The sequence below is a fragment of the Ostrinia nubilalis genome, chromosome 18 (assembly GCF_963855985.1).
Source record: "Ostrinia nubilalis chromosome 18, ilOstNubi1.1, whole genome shotgun sequence".
NCBI classification, from domain to species: domain Eukaryota; kingdom Metazoa; phylum Arthropoda; class Insecta; order Lepidoptera; family Crambidae; genus Ostrinia; species Ostrinia nubilalis.
Genome location: NC_087105.1, coordinates 10,620,641 through 10,643,860, shown reverse-complemented (window position 1 = coordinate 10,643,860; position 23,220 = coordinate 10,620,641). Strand labels below are relative to the sequence as shown.

Below are 23,220 nucleotides of genomic sequence, written 5' to 3'. Positions count from 1 at the left end.
AACTTTGACATACCTCAAAAATCTGTCGAACTCCATAAAAAACACCGTTTATTGTTATTGTTACGGTTAAAATAAGGTGGTGCAACTTAGCCTGAGAGATAAAGAGTAAATGTTTATAAATAGAAAAATTAATTGTAATTTTACATACCTAATGAATGAGCAACTTACTAAAAATGAAATATTTATTTGAGTGTCACTTCACATCTACATTGATAGGTACTACATATAATATGGAAATGCTCTCTACACAACACGTGAAAAAAAAGTCTACTATAGGAGTAAGAATTCTAATTGGAAAAGCGGTATACCTAGGTACTATGTACCACATAATATTGTTTGTTATTAAAAAGTCTGAATATTAAACACAGTTGTTTAATAATATTATTACAAAATAATTATTAGTCAGTACTAATAATTATTTTGCTATAAGTACCACTCTTTCGAACAAGTTGTTACCTTAGTTCATTAGACGTTGATTGTCATCGATACAATACATTAATTGTACATTATTGTACCGATTTAATTATTCTGTCGTGCGTTTGACATGTTTGCCGACGCTTACGTATACGGGTGTAAGCCTTGAGGAAAAATACCTCATGAAACAATAACTGAATAAATTCTGCTAGGAATGTCTAGCTAACAGAATTAAGTATTAAAAGTTGTGGTGTGAAAGTAGTACCTATTCTTAATTCCGAAAATCCGAACTCCGATTCACTCTACCCCAAAAGATCTTTGGATGGTGACCTAGTAAACCCGAGGTATTTTTTGCATTAAAATAATACCTAGTTATGTAAATAGTTGTTCAAATAAATATTTTATTTATTATTTATTTTAAACAAGTGTTATAGCTAAGCGGGAACCGATCTTATTGGAATCATTACTATGAGTATCACTTTCAGTTACAGCAGTTTAGAGTCTAACAAGCAGACTAGGGTACAAGAGACAGTGAAACCATCACAAACTCGAATTGATGCCGAATGTTAGTTTACTTACCTACACTGTTATTACGGGCCCTGAAGGTGCCTCTATGACATTCGTACCGATATATTTTAGTACTTAGGTACTAAAAGTACTAATACTTATTTTAATACTACTACCTAGGTACTTACGCAAGTACACCAGAATCATGAAGACCACTGAACTGCCTCAATTTCATTCAAATTTTTCACTCACAAACTTCACAAAAAAACTTAACAGAGACGTCACTTTACTCTGATAAAGGTCAGAACTGATATAAAATAAGGTGCTCTTAGGCCAACGGTCACAGTCAAAGTGCAAACACAAAGGTGTCTTAGGGCAACGGTCACTTCGATTTCTCACATACATTAATGTTGATTTACATTAATTTGATCTCGCGGACTCCGCGATGCTACGGATGCAGGTGGGGTGCCAACCGGTTGTACCTCGCTGTATATTCACACAGATTTAGTTAAATAAAATTCTGAATCAAATCAGGAACTTTAAATAAAATTCTGAATCAAATCAGGAACTTTAATAATATAGAAGACGTTAAAAAAGTTCTAGAAAAATACAGTATCCTGAAGTTTGTAAATTGCGTAAAGAAACGCCCTCACGATTAGTACGAGTATTTTGGTGGAGGAATGCTAGTATCATTTATAAACTTATTTCTTATTTAGAATCTGATTAAAATATGTTATTTATGATAGTTATAGGTGTCTTATGTAATGGTGTAAAAAACTACACCACATGATTGCCCAATCAACTGTTTCAATTAGTTACCTAATAAAGGGATGTGAATACTTACTACAGGTTTTCTTTGTCAGCATAACTAGGCTTAGCATAACATTAATGTGACAATAATTAATGTAATTAACCTTTGAGAAGAGTCAATAAACAATTATTATTATTATTTATTATTTTAATGCAAACAAAAAAGTGGCAAAACATTGAAAGCCGTGTCGTGGGGTTGAGCCCTAAATACTAGATTTTCTATAGTGTCTAGTTTCTGAGCAATTAGAGACGTAAAAGCTAGCTTTGATAATATTAAACTATTCAACATAATATTAATGCAGTTATTATTGTGTTAAAAAATCCTTTTGTCCCTACTCATAACCCTTTAACAATTTATGCACTTTTGCGCACTTTATTAACATAAAATTAAAAAGCAAAATATACCATAACATACCTACTTATAAATGTCAAAAACATTATATCAAATAAATACGCAAAAAACACGTTCAACGATATAATTATTTATTATTATATTTAGTGATGGAGCAAGATAATCAAGTCGCAGGCGCAGTAACATAGTTTACTAGTTACCCCGCCAGGTGGCGCTGTATTTGGACTACCATTCATGCATATAAAGATCATGCCAGCGTTTTAATTCAGCAAATTTACGGAAGATGGAGCTTATGATATTCTACGCAGCTACGTTATAGTATGTTATAATAATATGAAAATCATGAAGTAGCGCCACGACGATACACATTGTTTGGATGCTCTCTAAAAACTTTATCAGAATGTTATTCTTATTAGAGTAGGCGCACACCGTTGATTTTTCGTCGGCCGATAGTTTAGTCGGGCAGTTGATCAGTATGGGCATGTATGGGAGTGCGCACACTACGCCGATTCGATTTGGCCGATTCTTCATACAAATTAAAATCGGGCACAACTATCGGCCAACTAAAAATCAACGGTGTGCGCCTACTCTTAGTCTCTGTCAAACAAAAATAATTGATTCTACTGCTCAATGCATCAACTTATTTATGGGACTAAATACTGAAGTTGAAATAATTGAAAGAAATATACACAGGGTGGAATTTTGTAATGCCACCTGGGGGGAAGAGTACCTACTCTTAATACTGTAGATAGAAAATTTTACTCAAAGCAAACATTCCTTTATTTTTTAAAAGAAATAGAACGGCATTCAAAGATTTCAAAAAATTTACTATTGTATTTTAAATCGTATACCTGTATGGAAGTTACTCATTACTACTCGTATCAACGTGAATATGAAATCATTGATTATTAATATTCTGATTAATGTAGAAAGTAAGCGTCTATTGGTAAATAATGATAGCTAAAACAACGAGTATGATATAAAATCATAAATGTAGGTACTAATAAAACGATATCATTAAGGCCGGGTAGCAGAGAAAATGGCGAAAATGAGGTTTTCATTTTTCATTTTTGAGGTACTAAACAGTAAAATTAAAGGCTAAGATTTTTATTGGGCATAGTTGAGGATATTTTCTAGGGCTATTAACGGATGGAAACACGATTTGATGAAGTTGACTCGATAGAATATATTCCCAAAGTTACCTCTATTCGTTTTCTATTTATGGTTTTATTTTTAAAATAAGCGATTTGAGATTCTAAATCTTTTACTAAACTAAAGTTCAGAAATAACTTGAGGGCTTTTAACGGATGAAATTTTTATATTGCGTCTTATTTAGTTACTATGTTAAAAAATGTGGAAAAAATCGTCCATGACGGCTTGGACAATCTCAATCAGTCGCGCGGTGGCGCTTACGGAGGATGGACGCGTGTCAGTTTTTTGGCCGTGACAGTTCGCGATTTGTCAATATTTTTGACAATGATGACTTTGATGAGTCACAGTATAATAATATCAGTGTTACTGGAGAAAGCTTAAATTTTTGATAATTAAGAATTATCAATTTTGTCTACCTATTGAAATTTAAATCGTTCGCATCCTTTTAAACGAAGACTTCTCATGATACATAGTACATTCCTCAAATATGAGACAAAACCAATGAGTTAAAATTACATTTTAATAGTACCTACATACAATCGTCTTACACTCTTTAGAAGACCACACTGACACAAATAAATAATAAAAAATACTGTTTAAGGTCTGTAGCTAAATGTCTAAGCTGTAAGATAGAAGAATCTTCTAGCCAAAAAGATGGCAGATGCAGCAGATGTTAACGGATTTAAAACTGGAGTTCATATGACTCCTTGTAGACTTGAGTCTCTAGAGCGTCCCTTCCTCCACCATGCGTAAGAATGTTTCAAAAATACTGTCTAAGGTCTGTAGCTAAAGGTCTAAGCTGCAAGATGGAAGAATCTTCTACCCAAAAAGTTGGCAGATGCAGCAGATGTCAATGGATTTAAAACTGGAGTTCATATGACTCCTTGTAGACTTGAGTGTCTAGAGCGTCCCTTCCTCCACCATGCGTAAGAATTTTCAAAAAAATACTGTCTAAGGTCTGTAGCTAAAAGTCTACGCTGCAAGATGGAAGAATCTTCTACCCAAAAAGATGGCAGATGCAGCAGATGTCAACGGATTTAAAACTGGAGTTGATGTGACTCCTTGTAGACTTGAGTGTCTAGAGCATCCCTTCCTCCACCATGCGTAAGAATTTTCACAAAAATACTATCTAAGGTCTGTAGCTAAAGGTCTAAGCCGTAAGATAGAAGAATCTTATAGCCAAAAACATGGCAGATGCAGCAGATATCAACGGATTTAAAACTGGAGTTCATGTGTATCCTTGTAGTTTTGAGTCTCTAGAGCAGTGGTTCTTAACCTTTAAGTCATGAGGGACCATTTTACCAAATTTCTGTCTTGTCAGGGACCACCTCATAATCGGTCAAAAAAACCAGTTTGACTGCAAAAATCAGTTAAAAGTGGTTTTAACCAAGGTGTGCAAGTGCACATCGTGGACCACTTGGAATGCCTCCAGGGACCACCAGTGGTCCGCGGACCACCGGTTAAGAACCACTGCTCTAGAGCGTCCCTTCCTCCACCATGCGTAAGAATGTTTCAAAAATACTGTCTAAGGTCTGTAGCTAAAGGTCTAAGCTGCAAGATAAAAGAATCTTCTAGCCAATAACTTTAAAACTATAATTTGAACGAATTTTGCTATTAGTGGACAAATTTCTGCTTACGATGGACTAATTATCTGCTGTACTCTCGACTCTCTAAAGCACAACATTTATAAAAAATTTGCTGCGGTAATGCACTCCAGGTAACAGTGTGTGATGCTCATTGCTCATAGTGATTTTCGATACAGAGCCCCGTACATACGTTATACATAAATTATGGAAAGAAAACACCCAGACCAATACAAACAAATATGTATGCAATTTTAGTATGATATTTTTATTTATTAATAAACAAAAAGACTGAACAAAATTGATGCGTGTACTGATTAATGTAATTAACCACATGCAAAGCTTTGTGAATTGCAACAACTATAATTTATTATCCAAGCTCTAAATAATCGCTACTACGAGTAACTGATCATAAAATGTTTTTCCAATCGCTCAAGCTCCCGAGGATCTACCGATAGGTCGGGTGACGTAATCTTGAAATTCTTTTAGCCGGCGCGGAACTTCCGGAAGGTCGGGTGACGCCACGCCTCTTTGAACCGTGTTTACTTTGGCAGTTATATTTGTCGGCGCCGGACACAGATGCTGCAAATTATTATTGATGATTAATAGTACCAATCTTAATATTATGTTATCTGTATAAATCTGTAGAGCGGAAGGTTTGTGATTCCTAAACGTAACACCCGACTGATGCGCAGAAAAAGATAACTGTCAATCAGTTGTGTCATGTCAAGTGTGAGCAGGCGGCTGCGAGGTTATCTTTGAAAAGCGTGTTGAGTTTGGTGGAACGTTAAATTGTAGGAAAAGTGATTGTCGACCATCCAAGATATTATCTCCTTGCCCGTTAACCCACGCCAATGGAGATTCCACCCCTAGAGTTCCTTCTGATAGAGACCCAGTGCCTTTATCAGAAGTGGGATTCGAAGGGCACTATTCAAAGGAGATAAATCTTTCAGCATGCACACCTACGCTACGCAACTCATCAAGTTTTACATGGAGGATGCTGGCTCAGACATTGAGAGTTGGTGCAGGTTGACGGAAATTATTGTGATTGACGTAAACTGGAAGGGCCTTTGTGAGTGAGTGAGTTGAGGGGGCCGGGCCAAGGGCGCCCGGGCCACCCTGTTGCCGTGGTTGAAGGGGCTGTTTACGCCCGGGCCACGCTGATGTAATGTTGGTTTCCTGATCGCACGGCTGCATGCCTGGATCAGCAGTAATAGTGGTAGTTGGGTTTGAGGTAACTGGTTGAAGGAGCCTTGGCTTAAGCCTTGCGCATCGGGCCATGTTACCTAAACTCTGGTTTCCTGGTCGGCCAGCTGTAATGTGTTGGTTTCCTGGTCGGGCCAGCTGTAATGTTTTGGTTTCCTGGTCGGCGGGGCCTCACCCCGGGCCAGCTGTAATGTTTTGGTTTCCTGGTCGGCGGGGCCTCACCCCGGGCCAGCTGTAATGTTTTGGTTTCCTGGTCGGCGGGGCCTCACCCCGGGCCAGCTGTAATGTTTTGGTTTCCTGGACGGGCCTGACGCCCGGGCCAGCTGTAATGGTTTGGTTTCCTGATCCAGGGTCATCACGCCCTAATCAGCTGTATTTATTGTGATTCTACGATCTGATATTCGCACGCTCTGTAGTCAGGAATGGACGAGCTGTGATAATGAGAAATTGAATGTTTACAGATGGACAAATCCTGGACTAAGCTAAGCGCACGAGGCCGTGCGATAGTCAGGCTGGCCGTGTCGGCGCCGGACACAGATGCTGCAAATTATTATTGATGATTAATAGTACCAATCTTAATATTATGTTATCTGTATAAATCTGTAGAGCGGAAGGTTTGTGATTCCTAAACGTAACACCCGACTGATGCGCAGAAAAAGATAACTGTCAATCAGTTGTGTCATGTCAAGTGTGAGCAGGCGGCTGCGAGGTTATCTTTGAAAAGCGTGTTGAGTTTGGTGGAACGTTAAATTGTAGGAAAAGTGATTGTCGACCATCCAAGATATTATCTCCTTGCCCGTTAACCCACGCCAATGGAGATTCCACCCCTAGAGTTCCTTCTGATAGAGACCCAGTGCCTTTATATTCTATATTTATTCGATTCTAAAATGTATTCCCAAAAATTTTGAAAGTTGTTTTAATTTGTATCACTTGGATATGATTTGTATTAGAAAGTGCTGTGATTGTGACGCTTGAACGGAAGGAAGTCAACCTAACCTAACCAACTGCGTATTTCTAAACTACGTATTTCTATACTGTGTAGCCGCGAGAGCTCTTTGGCGCGCTGTCTTCGACGAAGTATTGCGCGCGCAGATTTTGACAGCGCGAAATACCTATTTTAGCAGAAATACCAAGCCTTAAGCCTTACAAACTATTCAAACTAAAAAAGAAGGGTATAAAGAATAATAACCACAATTTGAGATGCCAGAATTTAATAAAATAAAAAAACAAAATAAAGATGTATCCAATAAAAAAATAAATGTGAAAAAGTTAAGAAAATTAGCAGGTCAGGCAAGGTTGACGCCTGGTGCCGATCTTGACAACGAATTGTCTGCGGGTGAGTCTGCAAGCGCCAAACAGGCCTGCGCGGCCGTAGCCTGAACCAGCACTAGCACCGGCGGCGGCCGACGACCCTGCTCCTTGTGGTCCGTATGGTCCGTATGGTCCGTTTGGTCCTGATGAAGCAGCAGCGGCAGCAGCAGCTGATGATCCTTGTTCTTCAATAATAATTACTTCTGGTCCGGCTGATGATGCGGTGGCAGAGGCGGCAGCTGATGAACCTGGTCCGTTTGGTCCATATGGTCCGTTTGGTCCGTATGGTCCGTTTGGTCCTGATGAAGCAGCAGCGGCAGCAGCAGCTGATGATCCTGGGCCGTATGGTCCGTATGGTCCGTTTGGTCCTGATGAAGCAGCGGCGGCAGCAGATGATCCTGGGCCGTTTGGTCCATTTGGTCCGTTTGGTCCGTTTGGTCCTTCTTCAATCACAACAACTGGTCCGTTTGATCCTGATGAAGCAGCAGCGGCAGCAGCAGCTGATGAGCCTGGGCCGTTTGGTCCATATGGTCCGTTTGGTCCGTATGGTCCGTTTGGTCCTTCTGGGCCGTATGGTCCGTATGGTCCGTTTGGTCCGTTTGGTCCTGATGAGGCGGCAGCGCCAGCCGATGATCCTGGTCCGTATGGGCCATTTGGTCCGTATGGTCCGTTTGGTCCTGATGAAGCAGCAGCGGCAGCAGCAGCTGATGATCCTTGTTCTTCGATAATAACTACTTCTGGTCCGGCTGATGAAGCGGTGGCAGAGGCGGCAGCTGATGAGCCTGGGCCGTTTGGTCCGTATGGGCCGTTTGGTCCGTATGGGCCGTTTGGTCCGTATGGTCCGTTTGGTCCTGATGAAGCAGCAGCGGCAGCAGCAGCTGCTGATCCTGGGCCGTATGGTCCGTATGGTCCGTTTGGTCCTGATGAAGCAGCGGCGGCAGCAGATGATCCTGGGCCGTTTGGTCCATTTGGTCCGTTTGGTCCGTTTGGTCCTTCTTCAATCACAACCACTGGTCCGTTTGATCCTGATGAAGCAGCAGCGGCGGCAGCAGCAGCTGATGATCCTGGGCCGTTTGGTCCATATGGTCCGTTTGGTCCGTTTGGTCCGTATGGTCCGTTTGGTCCGTATGGTCCGTTTGGTCCTGATGAAGCAGCAGCGGCAGCAGCAGCTGCTGATCCTGGGCCGTATGGTCCGTATGGTCCGTTTGGTCCTGATGAAGCAGCGGCGGCAGCAGATGATCCTGGTCCGTTTGGTCCTTCTGGGCCGTATGGTCCATATGGTCCGTTTGGTCCGTTTGGTCCTGATGAGGCGGCAGCGCCAGCCGATGATCCTGGTCCGTATGGGCCATTTGGTCCGTATGGTCCGTTTGGTCCTGATGAAGCAGCAGCGGCAGCAGCAGCTGATGATCCTTGTTCTTCGATAATAACGACTTCTGGTCCGGCTGATGAAGCGGTGGCAGAGGCGGCAGCTGATGAGCCTGGGCCGTTTGGTCCGTATGGGCCGTTTGGTCCGTATGGTCCGTTTGGTCCATATGGTCCGTTTGGTCCGTATGGGCCGTTTGGTCCGTTTGGTCCTGATGAGGCGGCAGCGCCAGCTGCTGATCCTGGGCCGTATGGTCCGTATGGTCCGTTTGGTCCTGATGAAGCAGCGGCGGCAGCAGATGATCCTGGGCCGTTTGGTCCATTTGGTCCGTTTGGTCCTTCTTCAATCACAACCACTGGTCCGTTTGATCCTGATGAAGCAGCAGCGGCGGCAGCAGCAGCTGATGATCCTGGGCCGTTTGGTCCATATGAACCGTATGGGCCATTTGGTCCGTATGGTCCGTTTGGTCCTGATGAAGCAGCAGCGGCAGCAGCAGCTGATGATCCTGGGCCGTTTGGTCCGTATGGGCCGTTTGGTCCGTATGGTCCGTTTGGTCCTGATGAAGCAGCGGCGGCAGCAGATGATCCTGGACCGTTTGGTCCTTCTGGGCCGTAAGGTCCGTATGGTCCGTTTGGTCCTGATGAAGCAGCAGCGGCAGCAGCAGCTGATGATCCTTGTTCTTCGATAATAACTACTTCTGGTCCGGCTGATGAAGCGGTGGCAGAGGCGGCAGCTGATGAGCCTGGGCCGTTTGGTCCGTATGGGCCGTTTGGTCCGTATGGTCCGTATGGTCCGTTTGGTCCATATGGTCCGTTTGGTCCGTATGGGCCGTTTGGTCCGTTTGGTCCTGATGAGGCGGCAGCGCCAGCTGCTGATCCTGGGCCGTATGGTCCGTATGGTCCGTTTGGTCCTGATGAAGCAGCGGCGGCAGCAGATGATCCTGGGCCGTTTGGTCCATTTGGTCCGTTTGGTCCTTCTTCAATCACAACCACTGGTCCGTTTGATCCTGATGAAGCAGCAGCGGCGGCAGCAGCAGCTGATGATCCTGGGCCGTTTGGTCCATATGAACCGTATGGGCCATTTGGTCCGTATGGTCCGTTTGGTCCTTCTGGGCCGTATGGTCCGTATGGGCCGTATGGTCCGTATGGTCCGTTTGGTCCGTTTGGTCCTGATGAGGCGGCAGCGCCAGCCGATGATCCTGGTCCGTATGGGCCATTTGGTCCGTATGGTCCGTTTGGTCCTGATGAAGCAGCAGCGGCAGCAGCAGCTGATGATCCTTGTTCTTCGATAATAACTACTTCTGGTCCGGCTGATGAAGCGGTGGCAGAGGCGGCAGCTGATGAGCCTGGGCCGTTTGGTCCGTATGGGCCGTTTGGTCCGTATGGGCCGTTTGGTCCGTATGGTCCGTTTGGTCCTGATGAAGCAGCAGCGGCAGCAGCAGCTGCTGATCCTGGGCCGTATGGTCCGTATGGTCCGTTTGGTCCTGATGAAGCAGCGGCGGCAGCAGATGATCCTGGGCCGTTTGGTCCATTTGGTCCGTTTGGTCCGTTTGGTCCTTCTTCAATCACAACCACTGGTCCGTTTGATCCTGATGAAGCAGCAGCGGCGGCAGCAGCAGCTGATGATCCTGGGCCGTTTGGTCCATATGGTCCGTTTGGTCCGTTTGGTCCGTATGGTCCGTTTGGTCCGTATGGTCCGTTTGGTCCTGATGAAGCAGCAGCGGCAGCAGCAGCTGCTGATCCTGGGCCGTATGGTCCGTATGGTCCGTTTGGTCCTGATGAAGCAGCGGCGGCAGCAGATGATCCTGGTCCGTTTGGTCCTTCTGGGCCGTATGGTCCATATGGTCCGTTTGGTCCGTTTGGTCCTGATGAGGCGGCAGCGCCAGCCGATGATCCTGGTCCGTATGGGCCATTTGGTCCGTATGGTCCGTTTGGTCCTGATGAAGCAGCAGCGGCAGCAGCAGCTGATGATCCTTGTTCTTCGATAATAACGACTTCTGGTCCGGCTGATGAAGCGGTGGCAGAGGCGGCAGCTGATGAGCCTGGGCCGTTTGGTCCGTATGGGCCGTTTGGTCCGTATGGTCCGTTTGGTCCATATGGTCCGTTTGGTCCGTATGGGCCGTTTGGTCCGTTTGGTCCTGATGAGGCGGCAGCGCCAGCTGCTGATCCTGGGCCGTATGGTCCGTATGGTCCGTTTGGTCCTGATGAAGCAGCGGCGGCAGCAGATGATCCTGGGCCGTTTGGTCCATTTGGTCCGTTTGGTCCTTCTTCAATCACAACCACTGGTCCGTTTGATCCTGATGAAGCAGCAGCGGCGGCAGCAGCAGCTGATGATCCTGGGCCGTTTGGTCCATATGAACCGTATGGGCCATTTGGTCCGTATGGTCCGTTTGGTCCTGATAAAGCAGCAGCGGCAGCAGCAGCTGATGATCCTGGGCCGTTTGGTCCGTATGGGCCGTTTGGTCCGTATGGTCCGTTTGATCCTGATGAAGCAGCAGCGGCAGCAGCAGCTGATGATCCTGGGCCGTTTGGTCCGTATGGGCCGTTTGGTCCGTATGGTCCGTTTGGTCCTGATGAAGCAGCGGCGGCAGCAGATGATCCTGGACCGTTTGGTCCTTCTGGGCCGTATGGTCCGTATGGTCCGTTTGGTCCGTTTGGTCCTGATGAGGCGGCAGCGCCAGCCGATGATCCTGGTCCGTATGGGCCATTTGGTCCGTATGGTCCGTTTGGTCCTGATGAAGCAGCAGCGGCAGCAGCAGCTGATGATCCTTGTTCTTCGATAATAACTACTTCTGGTCCGGCTGATGAAGCGGTGGCAGAGGCGGCAGCTGATGAGCCTGGGCCGTTTGGTCCGTATGGGCCGTTTGGTCCGTATGGGCCGTTTGGTCCATATGGTCCGTATGGTCCGTTTGGTCCTGATGAAGCAGCAGCGGCAGCAGCAGCTGATGATCCTGGGCCGTTTGGTCCATATGGTCCGTTTGGTCCGTTTGGTCCGTATGGTCCGTTTGGTCCTGATGAAGCAGCAGCGGCAGCAGCAGCTGATGATCCTTGTTCTTCGATAATAACTACTTCTGGTCCGGCTGATGAAGCGGTGGCAGAGGCGGCAGCTGATGAGCCTGGGCCGTTTGGTCCGTATGGGCCGTTTGGTCCGTATGGTCCGTATGGGCCGTTTGGTCCGTATGGTCCGTTTGGTCCGTTTGGTCCTGATGAGGCGGCAGCGCCAGCCGATGATCCTGGGCCGTATGGTCCGTATGGTCCGTTTGGTCCTGATGCAGCAGCGGCGGCAGCAGATGATCCTGGGCCATTTGGTCCATTTGGTCCGTTTGGTCCTTCTTCAATCACAACCACTGGTCCGTTCGATCCTGATGAAGCAGCAGCGGCAGCAGCAGCTGATGATCCTGGGCCGTTTGGTCCATATAGTCCGTTTGGTCCGTATGGGCCGTTTGGTCCGTATGGTCCGTTTGGTCCTGATGAAGCAGCAGCGGCAGCAGCAGCTGCTGATCCTGGGCCGTATGGTCCGTATGGTCCGTTTGGTCCTGATGAAGCAGCGGCGGCAGCAGATGATCCTGGGCCGTTTGGTCCATTTGGTCCGTTTGGTCCGTTTGGTCCTTCTTCAATCACAACCACTGGTCCGTTTGATCCTGATGAAGCAGCAGCGGCGGCAGCAGCAGCTGATGATCCTGGGCCGTTTGGTCCATATGGTCCGTTTGGTCCGTTTGGTCCGTATGGTCCGTTTGGTCCGTATGGTCCGTTTGGTCCGTATGGACCGTTTGGTCCTGATGAAGCAGCGGCGGCAGCAGATGATCCTGGTCCGTTTGGTCCTTCTGGGCCGTATGGTCCATATGGTCCGTTTGGTCCTGATGAGGCGGCAGCGCCAGCCGATGATCCTGGTCCGTATGGGCCATTTGGTCCGTATGGTCCGTTTGGTCCTGATGAAGCAGCAGCGGCAGCAGCAGCTGATGATCCTTGTTCTTCGATAATAACTACTTCTGGTCCGGCTGATGAAGCGGTGGCAGAGGCGGCAGCTGATGAGCCTGGGCCGTTTGGTCCGTATGGGCCGTTTGGTCCGTATGGGCCGTTTGGTCTGTATGGTCCGTTTGGTCCTGATGAAGCAGCAGCGGCAGCAGCAGCTGCTGATCCTGGGCCGTATGGTCCGTATGGTCCGTTTGGTCCTGATGAAGCAGCGGCGGCAGCAGATGCTCCTGGTCCGTTTGGTTCTTCTGGGCCGTATGGTCCGTATGGTCCGTTTGGTCCGTTTGGTCCTGATGAGGCGGCAGCGCCAGCCGATGATCCTGGTCCGTATGGGCCATTTGGTCCGTATGGTCCGTTTGGTCCTGATGAAGCAGCAGCGGCAGCAGCAGCTGATGATCCTTGTTCTTCGATAATAACTACTTCTGGTCCGGCTGATGAAGCGGTGGCAGAGGCGGCAGCTGATGAGCCTGGGCCGTTTGGTCCGTATGGGCCGTTTGGTCCGTATGGGCCGTTTGGTCCGTATGGTCCGTATGGTCCGTTTGGTCCGTTTGGTCCTGATGAGGCGGCAGCGCCAGCCGATGATCCTGGTCCGTATGGGCCGTTTGGTCCGTATGGTCCGTTTGGTCCTGATGAAGCAGCAGCGGCAGCAGCAGCTGATGATCCTGGGCCGTATGGTCCGTATGGTCCGTTTGGTCCTGATGAAGCAGCGGCGGCAGCAGATGATCCTGGGCCGTTTGGTCCATTTGGTCCGTTTGGTCCGTTTGGTCCTTCTTCAATCACAACCACTGGTCCGTTTGATCCTGATGAAGCAGCAGCGGCGGCAGCAGCAGCTGATGATCCTGGGCCGTTTGGTCCATATGGTCCGTTCGGTCCGTTTGGTCCGTATGGTCCGTATGGTCCGTTTGGTCCTGATGAAGCAGCGGCGGCAGCAGATGATCCTGGTCCGTTTGGTCCTTCTGGGCCGTATGGTCCATATGGTCCGTTTGGTCCGTTTGGTCCTGATGAGGCGGCAGCGGCAGCAGCAGCTGCTGATCCTGGGCCGTATGGTCCGTATGGTCCGTTTGGTCCTGATGAAGCAGCGGCGGCAGCAGATGATCCTGGGCCGTTTGGTCCATTTGGTCCGTTTTGTCCGTTTGGTCCGTTTGGTCCGTTTGGTCCGTTTGGTCCTTCTTCAATCACAACCACTGGTCCGTTTGATCCTGATGAAGCAGCAGCGGCGGCAGCAGCAGCTGATGATCCTGGGCCGTTTGGTCCATATGGTCCGTTTGGTCCGTTTGGTCCGTATGGTCCGTTTGGTCCGTATGGTCCGTTTGGTCCGTATGGTTCGTTTGGTCCTGATGAAGCAGCAGCGGCAGCAGCAGCTGCTGATCCTGGGCCGTATGGTCCGTATGGTCCGTTTGGTCCTGATGAAGCAGCGGCGGCAGCAGATGATCCTGGTCCGTTTGGTCCTTCTGGGCCGTATGGTCCGTATGGTCCGTTTGGTCCGTTTGGTCCTGATGAGGCGGCAGCGCCAGCCGATGATCCTGGTCCGTATGGGCCATTTGGTCCGTATGGTCCGTTTGGTCCTGATGAAGCAGCAGCGGCAGCAGCAGCTGATGATCCTTGTTCTTCGATAATAACTACTTCTGGTCCGGCTGATGAAGCGGTGGCAGAGGCGGCAGCTGATGAGCCTGGGCCGTTTGGTCCGTATGGGCCGTTTGGTCCGTATGGGCCGTTTGGTCCGTATGGTCCGTATGGTCCGTTTGGTCCGTTTGGTCCTGATGAAGCGGCAGCGCCAGCCGATGATCCTGGTCCGTATGGGCCGTTTGGTCCGTATGGTCCGTTTGGTCCTGATGAAGCAGCAGCGGCAGCAGCAGCTGATGATCCTGGGCCGTATGGTCCGTATGGTCCGTTTGGTCCTGATGAAGCAGCGGCGGCAGCAGATGATCCTGGGCCGTTTGGTCCATTTGGTCCGTTTGGTCCGTTTGGTCCTTCTTCAATCACAACCACTGGTCCGTTTGATCCTGATGAAGCAGCAGCGGCGGCAGCAGCAGCTGATGATCCTGGGCCGTTTGGTCCATATGGTCCGTTCGGTCCGTTTGGTCCGTATGGGCCGTATGGTCCGTATGGTCCGTTTGGTCCGTTTGGTCCTGATGAGGCGGCAGCGCCAGCCGATGATCCTGGTCCGTATGGGCCATTTGGTCCGTATGGTCCGTTTGGTCCTGATGAAGCAGCAGCGGCAGCAGCAGCTGATGATCCTTGTTCTTCGATAATAACTACTTCTGGTCCGGCTGATGAAGCGGTGGCAGAGGCGGCAGCTGATGAGCCTGGGCCGTTTGGTCCGTATGGGCCGTTTGGTCCGTATGGTCCGTATGGTCCGTATGGTCCGTTTGGTCCTGATGCAGCAGCGGCGGCAGCAGATGATCCTGGGCCGTTTGGTCCGTATGGTCCGTTTGGTCCTGATGAAGCAGCAGCGGCAGCAGCAGCTGCTGATCCTGGGCCGTATGGTCCGTATGGTCCGTTTGGTCCTGATGAAGCAGCGGGCGCAGCAGATGATCCTGGGCCGTTTGGTCCGTATGGTCCGTATGGTCCGTTTGGTCCGTTTGGTCCGTTTGGTCCTGATGAGGCGGCAGCGCCAGCCGATGATCCTGGTCCGTATGGGCCATTTGGTCCGTATGGTCCGTTTGGTCCTGATGAAGCAGCAGCGGCAGCAGCAGCTGCTGATCCTGGGCCGTATGGTCCGTATGGTCCGTTTGGTCCTGATGAAGCAGCGGCGGCAGCAGATGATCCTGGTCCGTTTGGTCCTTCTGGGCCGTATGGTCCGTATGGTCCGTATGGTCCGTTTGGTCCGTTTGGTCCTGATGAGGCGGCAGCGCCAGCCGATGATCCTGGTCCGTATGGGCCATTTGGACCGTATGGTCCGTTTGGTCCTGATGAAGCAGCAGCGGCAGCAGCAGCTGATGATCCTTGTTCTTCGATAATAACTACTTCTGGTCCGGCTGATGAAGCGGTGGCAGAGGCGGCAGCTGATGAGCCTGGGCCGTTTGGTCCGTATGGGCCGTTTGGTCCGTATGGTCCGTTTGGACCATATGGTCCGTTTGGTCCGTATGGGCCGTTTGGTCCTGATGAAGCAGCGGCGGCAACAGATGATCCTGGGCCGTTTGGTCCATTTGGTCCGTTTGGTCCGTTTGGTCCTTCTTCAATCACAACCACTGGTCCGTTTGAACCTGATGAAGCAGCAGCGGCGGCAGCAGCAGCTGATGATCCTGGGCCGTTTGGTCCATATGGTCCGTATGGGCCATTTGGTCCGTATGCTCCGTTTGGTCCTGATGAAGCAGCAGCAGCAGCAGCAGCTGATGATCCTGGGCCGTTTGGTCCGTATGGGCCGTTTGGTCCGTATGGTCCGTTTGGTCCTGATGAAGCAGCAGCGGCAGCAGCAGCAGCTGATCCTGGGCCGTATGGTCCGTATGGTCCGTTTGGTCCTGATGAAGCAGCGGCGGCAGCAGATGATCCTGGTCCGTTTGGTCCTTCTGGGCCGTATGGTCCGTATGGTCCGTTTGGTACGTTTGGTCCGTTTGGTCCTGATGAGGCGCCAGCGCCAGCCGATGATCCTGGTCCGTATGGTCCGTTTGGTCCTGATGAAGCAGCAGCAGCAGCAGCAGCAGCTGATGATCCTTGTTCTTCGATAACAACTACTTCTGGTCCGGCTGATGAAGCAGCAGCGGCAGCGGCAGCTGATGAGCCTGGGCCGTTTGGTCCGTATGGTCCGTTTGGTCCATATGGTCCGTATGGTCCGTTTGGTCCTGATGAAGCAGCAGCGGCAGCGGCAGCTGAGCCTGGGCCGTTTGGTCCGTATGGGCCGTATGGTCCATTTGGTCCGTTTGGTCCTGATGAGGCGGCAGCGCCAGCCGATGATCCTGGTCCGTATGGTCCGTATGGTCCGTTTGGTCCGTTTGGTCCGTTTGGTCCTGATGAGGCAGCAGCGCCAGCCGATGATCCTGGTCCGTATGGTCCGTTTGGTCCGTTTGGTCCTGATGAAGCAGCAGCAGCAGCAGCAGCAGCTGATGATCCTTGTTCTTTGATAACAACTACTTCTGGTCCGGCTGATGAAGCAGCAGCGGCAGCGGCAGCTGATGAGCCTGGGCCGTTTGGTCCGTATGGTCCGTTTGGTCCATATGGTCCGTATGGTCCGTATGGTCCGTTTGGTCCTGATGAGGCAGCAGCGCCAGCCGATGATCCTGGTCCGTATGGTCCGTTTGGTCCATATGGTCCGTATGGTCCGTTTGGTCCTGATGAGGCGGCAGCGCCAGCCGATGATCCTGGTCCGTATGGTCCGTATGGTCCGTTTGGTCCTGATGAAGCAGCAGCAGCAGCAGCAGCAGCTGATGATCCTTGTTCTTCGATAACAACTACTTCTGGTCCGGCTGATGAAGCAGCAGCGGCAGCGGCAGCTGATGAGCCTGGGCCGTTCGGTCCGTATGGTCCGTTTGGTCCATATGGTCCGTATGGTCCGTATGGTCCGTTTGGTCCTGATGAGGCGGCAGCACCAGCCGATGATCCTGGTCCGTATGGTCCGTTTGGTCCGTTTGGTCCTGATGAAGCAGCAGCGGCAGCGGCAGCTGAGCCTGGGCCGTTTGGTCCGTATGGGCCGTATGGTCCGTTTGGTCCGTTTGGTCCTGATGAGGCGGCAGCGCCAGCCGATGATCCTGGTCCGTATGGTCCGTATGGTCCGTTTGGTCCTTTTGGTCCGTTTGGTCCGTTTGGTCCTGATGAGGCAGCAGCGCCAGCCGATGATCCTGGTCCGTATGGTCCGTTTGGTCCGTTTGGTCCTGATGAAGCAGCAAAAGCAGCAGCAGCAGCTGATGATCCTTGTTCTTCGATAATAACTACTTCTGGTCCGGCTGATGAAGCAGCAGCGGCAGCGGCAGCTGATGAGCCTGGGCCGTTTGGTCCGTTTGGTCCATATGGTCCGTATGGTCCGTATGGTCCGTTTGGTCCTGATGAGGCAGCAGCGCCAGCCGATGATCCTGGTCCGTATGGTCCGTTTGGTCCATATGGTCCGTATGGTCCGTTTGGTCCTGATGAGGCGGCAGCGCCAGCCGATGATCCTGGTCCGTATGGTCCGTTTGGTCCTGATGAAGCAGCAGCAGCAGCAGCAGCTGATGATCCTTGTTCTTCGATAACAACTACTTCTGGTCCGGCTGATGAAGCAGCAGCGGCAGCGGCAGCTGATGAGCCTGGGCCGTTTGGTCCGTATGGTCCGTTTGGTCCATATGGTCCGTATGGTCCGTTTGGTCCCGATGAAGCAGCAGCGGCAGCAGCAGCTGATGAGCCTGGGCCGTTTGGTCCGTATGGGCCGTATGGGCCGTATGGTCCGTATGGTCCGTATGGTCCGTTTGGTCCGTTTGGTCCTGATGAGGCAGCAGCGCCAGCCGATGATCCTGGTCCGTATGGTCCGTATGGTCCGTTTGGTCCTGATGAAGCAGCAGCAGCAGCAGCAGCAGCTGATGATCCTTGTTCTTCGATAACAACTACTTCTGGTCCGGCTGATGAAGCAGCAGCGGCAGCGGCAGCTGATGAGCCTGGGCCGTTTGGTCCGTATGGTCCGTTTGGTCCATATGGTCCGTATGGTCCGTTTGGTCCTGATGAGGCAGCAGCGCCAGCCGATGATCCTGGTCCGTATGGTCCGTATGGTCCGTTTGGTCCTGATGAGGCGGCAGCGCCAGCCGATGATCCTGGTCCGTATGGTCCGTTTGGTCCATTTGGTCCTGATGAGGCGGCAGCTCCAGCCGATGATCCTGGTCCGTATGGTCCGTTTGGTCCGTATGGTCCTGATGAAGCAGCAGCGGCAGCGGCAGCGGCAGCTGATGAGCCTGGGCCGTTTGGTCCATTTGGTCCGTATGGTCCGTTTGGTCCTGATGAGGCGGCAGCGCCAGCCGATGATCCTGGTCCGTATGGTCCGTTTGGTCCTGATGAAGCAGCAGCAGCAGCAGCAGCTGATGATCCTTGTTCTTCGATAACAACTACTTCTGGTCCGGCTGATGAAGCAGCAGCGGCAGCGGCAGCTGATGAGCCTGGGCCGTTTGGTCCGTATGGTCCGTTTGGTCCATATGGTCCGTATGGTCCGTTTGGTCCCGATGAAGCAGCAGCGGCAGCAGCAGCTGATGAGCCTGGGCCGTTTGGTCCGTATGGGCCGTATGGGCCGTATGGTCCGTATGGTCCGTATGGTCCGTTTGGTCCGTTTGGTCCTGATGAGGCAGCAGCGCCAGCCGATGATCCTGGTCCGTATGGTCCGTATGGTCCGTTTGGTCCTGATGAAGCAGCAGCAGCAGCAGCAGCAGCTGATGATCCTTGTTCTTCGATAACAACTACTTCTGGTCCGGCTGATGAAGCAGCAGCGGCAGCGGCAGCTGATGAGCCTGGGCCGTTTGGTCCGTATGGTCCGTTTGGTCCATATGGTCCGTATGGTCCGTTTGGTCCTGATGAGGCAGCAGCGCCAGCCGATGATCCTGGTCCGTATGGTCCGTATGGTCCGTTTGGTCCTGATGAGGCGGCAGCGCCAGCCGATGATCCTGGTCCGTATGGTCCGTTTGGTCCATTTGGTCCTGATGAGGCGGCAGCTCCAGCCGATGATCCTGGTCCGTATGGTCCGTTTGGTCCGTATGGTCCTGATGAAGCAGCAGCGGCAGCGGCAGCGGCAGCTGATGAGCCTGGGCCGTTTGGTCCATTTGGTCCGTTTGGTCCTTCTTCAATCACAACTACCGGTCCGTTTGATCCTGATGAGGCAGCAGCGGCAGCAGCAGCTGATGATCCTGGGCCGTTTGGTCCGTATGGGCCGTTTGGTCCATATGGTCCGTATGGTCCGTTTGGTCCTGATGAAGCAGCAGCGGCAGCGGCAGCTGATGAGCCGGGGCCGTTTGGTCCGTATGGGCCGTATGGTCCGTATGGTCCGTTTGGTCCGTTTGGTCCTGATGAGGCGGCAGCGCCAGCCGATGATCCTGGTCCGTATGGTCCGTTTGGTCCGTTTGGTCCTGATGAAGCAGCAGCAGCAGCAGCAGCTGATGATCCTTGTTCTTCGATAACAACTACTTCTGGTCCGGCTGATGAAGCAGCAGCGGCAGCGGCAGCTGATGAGCCTGGGCCGTTTGGTCCGTATGGTCCGTTTGGTCCGTATGGTCCGTATGGTCCGTTTGGTCCTGATGAAGCAGCAGCGGCAGCGGCAGCTGAGCCTGGGCCGTTTTGTCCGTATGGGCCGTATGGTCCGTTTGGTCCGTTTGGTCCTGATGAGGCGGCAGCGCCAGCCGATGATCCTGGTCCGTATTGTCCGTATGGTCCGTTTGGTCCTGATGAGGCAGCAGCGCCAGCCGATGATCCTGGTCCGTATGGTCCGTATGGTCCGTTTGGTCCGTTTGGTCCGTTTGGTCCTGATGAGGCGGCAGCACCAGCCGATGATCCTGGTCCGTATGGTCCGTTTGGTCCTGATGAAGCAGCAGCAGCAGCAGCAGCAGCTGATGATCCTTGTTCTTCGATAACAACTACTTCTGGTCCGGCTGATGAAGCAGCAGCGGCAGCGGCAGCTGATGAGCCTGGGCCGTTTGGTCCGTATGGTCCGTTTGGTCCATATGGTCCGTATGGTCCGTTTGGTCCCGATGAAGCAGCAGCGGCAGCAGCAGCTGATGAGCCTGGGCCGTTTGGTCCGTATGGGCCGTATGGGCCGTATGGTCCGTATGGTCCATTTGGTCCGTTTGGTCCTGATGAGGCGGCAGCGCCAGCCGATGATCCTGGTCCGTATGGTCCGTTTGGTCCTGATGAGGAGGCAGCTCCAGCCGATGATCCTGGTCCGTATGGTCCGTTTGGTCCATTTGGTCCTGATGAGGCGGCAGCTCCAGCCGATGATCCTGGTCCGTATGGTCCGTTTGGTCCGTATGGTCCTGATGAAGCAGCAGCGGCAGCGGCAGCGGCAGCTGATGAGCCCTGGCCGTTTGGTCCATTTGGTCCGTTTGGTCCTTCTTCAATCACAACTACCGGTCCGTTTGATCCTGATGAGGCAGCAGCGGCAGCAGCAGCTGATGATCCTGGGCCGTTTGGTCCGTATGGGCCGTTTGGTCCATATGGTCCGTATGGTCCGTTTGGTCCTGATGAAGCAGCAGCGGCAGCGGCAGCTGATGAGCCGGGGCCGTTTGGTCCGTATGGGCCGTATGGTCCGTATGGTCCGTTTGGTCCGTTTGGTCCTGATGAGGCGGCAGCGCCAGCCGATGATCCTGGTCCGTATGGTCCGTTTGGTCCTGATGAAGCAGCAGCAGCAGCAGCAGCAGCTGATGATCCTTGTTCTTCGATAACAACTACTTCTGGTCCGGTTGATGAAGCAGCAGCGGCAGCGGCAGCTGATGAGCCTGGGCCGTTTGGTCCGTATGGTCCGTTTGGTCCGTATGGTCCGTATGGTCCGTTTGGTCCTGATGAAGCAGCAGCGGCAGCGGCAGCTGATGAGCCTGGGCCATTTGGTCCGTATGGTCCGTTTGGTCCATTTGGTCCTGATGAGGCGGCAGCTCCAGCCGATGATCCTGGTCCGTATGGTCCGTTTGGTCCGTATGGTCCGTTTGGTCCTGATGAGGCGGCAGCGCCAGCCGATGATCCCGGTCCGTATGGTCCGTATGGTCCGTTTGGTCCTGATGAAGCAGCAGCAGCAGCAGCAGCAGCTGATGATCCTTGTTTTTCGATAATAACTACTTCTGGTCCGGCTGATGAAGCAGCAGCGGCAGCGGCAGCTGATGAGCCTGGTCCGTTTGGTCCGTATGGTCCGTTTGGTCCATATGGTCCGTATGGTCCGTTTGGTCCGTTTGGTCCTGATGAGGCGGCAGCTCCAGCCGATGATCCTGGTCCGTATGGTCCGTTTGGTCCTGATGATGCAGCGGTGGCAGCAGATGATCCTGGGCCATTTGGTCCATTTGGTCCTTTTTCAATCACAACTACTGGTCCGTTTGATCCTGATGAGGCAGCAGCGGCAGCAGCAGCTGATGATCCTGGGCCGTTTGGTCCGTATGGTCTGTATGGTCCATTTGGTCCTGAAGCAGCAGCGCCAGCAGCAGCTGCTGATCCTTGTCCTTGTGGTCCGTATGGCCCGTTTGCCGCTAATGCAGACGCTGCAGTTGAGGATCCTGCTGCATTTGGTCCATACTTGCCTGATCCACCAGCGGCAGAACTAGCAGATGAACTAGAAGATGACGAAGATCCTGGCACCTGCTTGATGACAACATCTTCTTCGTAGATAGTTTCGTGACCGAATGCATCGGTTTCGATGACAAAGGTCCGTACTATCTTGTCTTGACCATGAATATTTTTGTTTGGTGGAGCGGAATCCCTGTGGAAAGTCTTTCGAACAGTTGATTTTTCAACGACATGTCCACTGCGGTCGGTTTCGAATTCGTCTGTTGAAGTTTCATTTGTTTCAGTGAATTGTTTTTCCCAGCCCGTAATGCTGTCTATGATAGCATCTGCAGCAACATACTGTGAAAATGAGATAAAAGATAATTATGTTTTAAATAAATGTATTAAATGCAAGTACTTACAACATTATCTTCATCATTATAAGCTCTATCATCACAGTTCCTACCTATATTTCTAACATTGCTATTTTAAGAAATAAGGGAAGAATTCAAAGTTTTATTGTTTTTAGAATATAATGGTGAACTTTTTCTTTAAATTACTCGTTCATATTATTTTGTGAAGAAACATAGCCCTTTTTGAAACAGCAATAATAGACACGGATTTATAATTATTTATATTTATAATTATTATTAAATTTAAAAAAAATGAAATAGAAACTTAACGTTGAATGTGGTACTAATAAAAAGTTTTCCTTACCTGCAGAGCACAGCACAGGATCACGAAGGTTATGGCTCTCATTTTTCTGAGAGTTGGAACCGAACTGATGATTATTTCACGATTTCGAACGTTTTTATACTCAAATTTCAATAGGATATTGACGTAAAATATTATTCACGAAAACAATTTCAGTATGTAATGTAAATATTGACATAATTAAGCAAGAAATACTAGTATTTACTTAATTTACAACAATGCGATGTCACCTTGCCATTTCAAACAATATGTAATAATTACAAATTGATTAAGTTCTTGTTCAGCGTTCATCAATACTTATAATGACGTATACTCGTTATGTACGTTTCATACATAATATATTTTCGTTTAAAGTTAGTTTTGTATGTAGGTATGTTTCTATTTCAGACCAAAAACTGTGAAAAACTTTCATGTTAATTAAAACATTTTCTAACATCTGGGAGCCTCATAAACTACATAAAAAATATTCAGCAAGAAAACTTTCAAATATAGCTCTTTACATCGCATCATAGTTTTTGAAATTACTATTATGTAGGTATGTACTTGTCATTCTATACATAATATCGCTTGTCAATAAGCTCAAAATTGCACAGCGTGCAGAATTAGTAATTAGGAGATCCGTAAATGAACAAAAGTCGCTGACATAGCCCAACGGATTAGTAAGCCAAGCAATAGGCAGGGCAAATAGTACGCAGAGCTGACGGCCGATGGGGT

The 23,220-nt window shown here is 50.2% G+C and overlaps 1 protein-coding gene and 1 long non-coding RNA gene across 2 annotated transcripts; one reads left to right on the top strand and one right to left on the bottom strand.

The window, feature by feature from the left end:
- Nucleotides 1-1,904: 1,904 nt before the first annotated feature.
- LOC135080760 (uncharacterized) lies at nt 1,905-7,292 on the top strand. Its single transcript, XR_010259070.1, has 2 exons — nt 1,905-3,105; nt 7,166-7,292. It is a non-coding gene; the product is annotated as an uncharacterized LOC135080760 (long non-coding RNA).
- Nucleotides 7,219-22,584, bottom strand: LOC135080736 (fibroin heavy chain-like). Its single transcript, XM_063975447.1, has 2 exons — nt 22,510-22,584; nt 7,219-22,152 (listed from the first exon to the last, which is right to left on the bottom strand). Exons 1-2 carry the CDS (start codon nt 22,549-22,551, stop codon nt 7,303-7,305), a joined length of 14,892 nt encoding a protein of 4,963 aa, XP_063831517.1. The 5' UTR covers nt 22,552-22,584; the 3' UTR covers nt 7,219-7,302.
- Nucleotides 22,585-23,220: the final 636 nt, after the last annotated feature.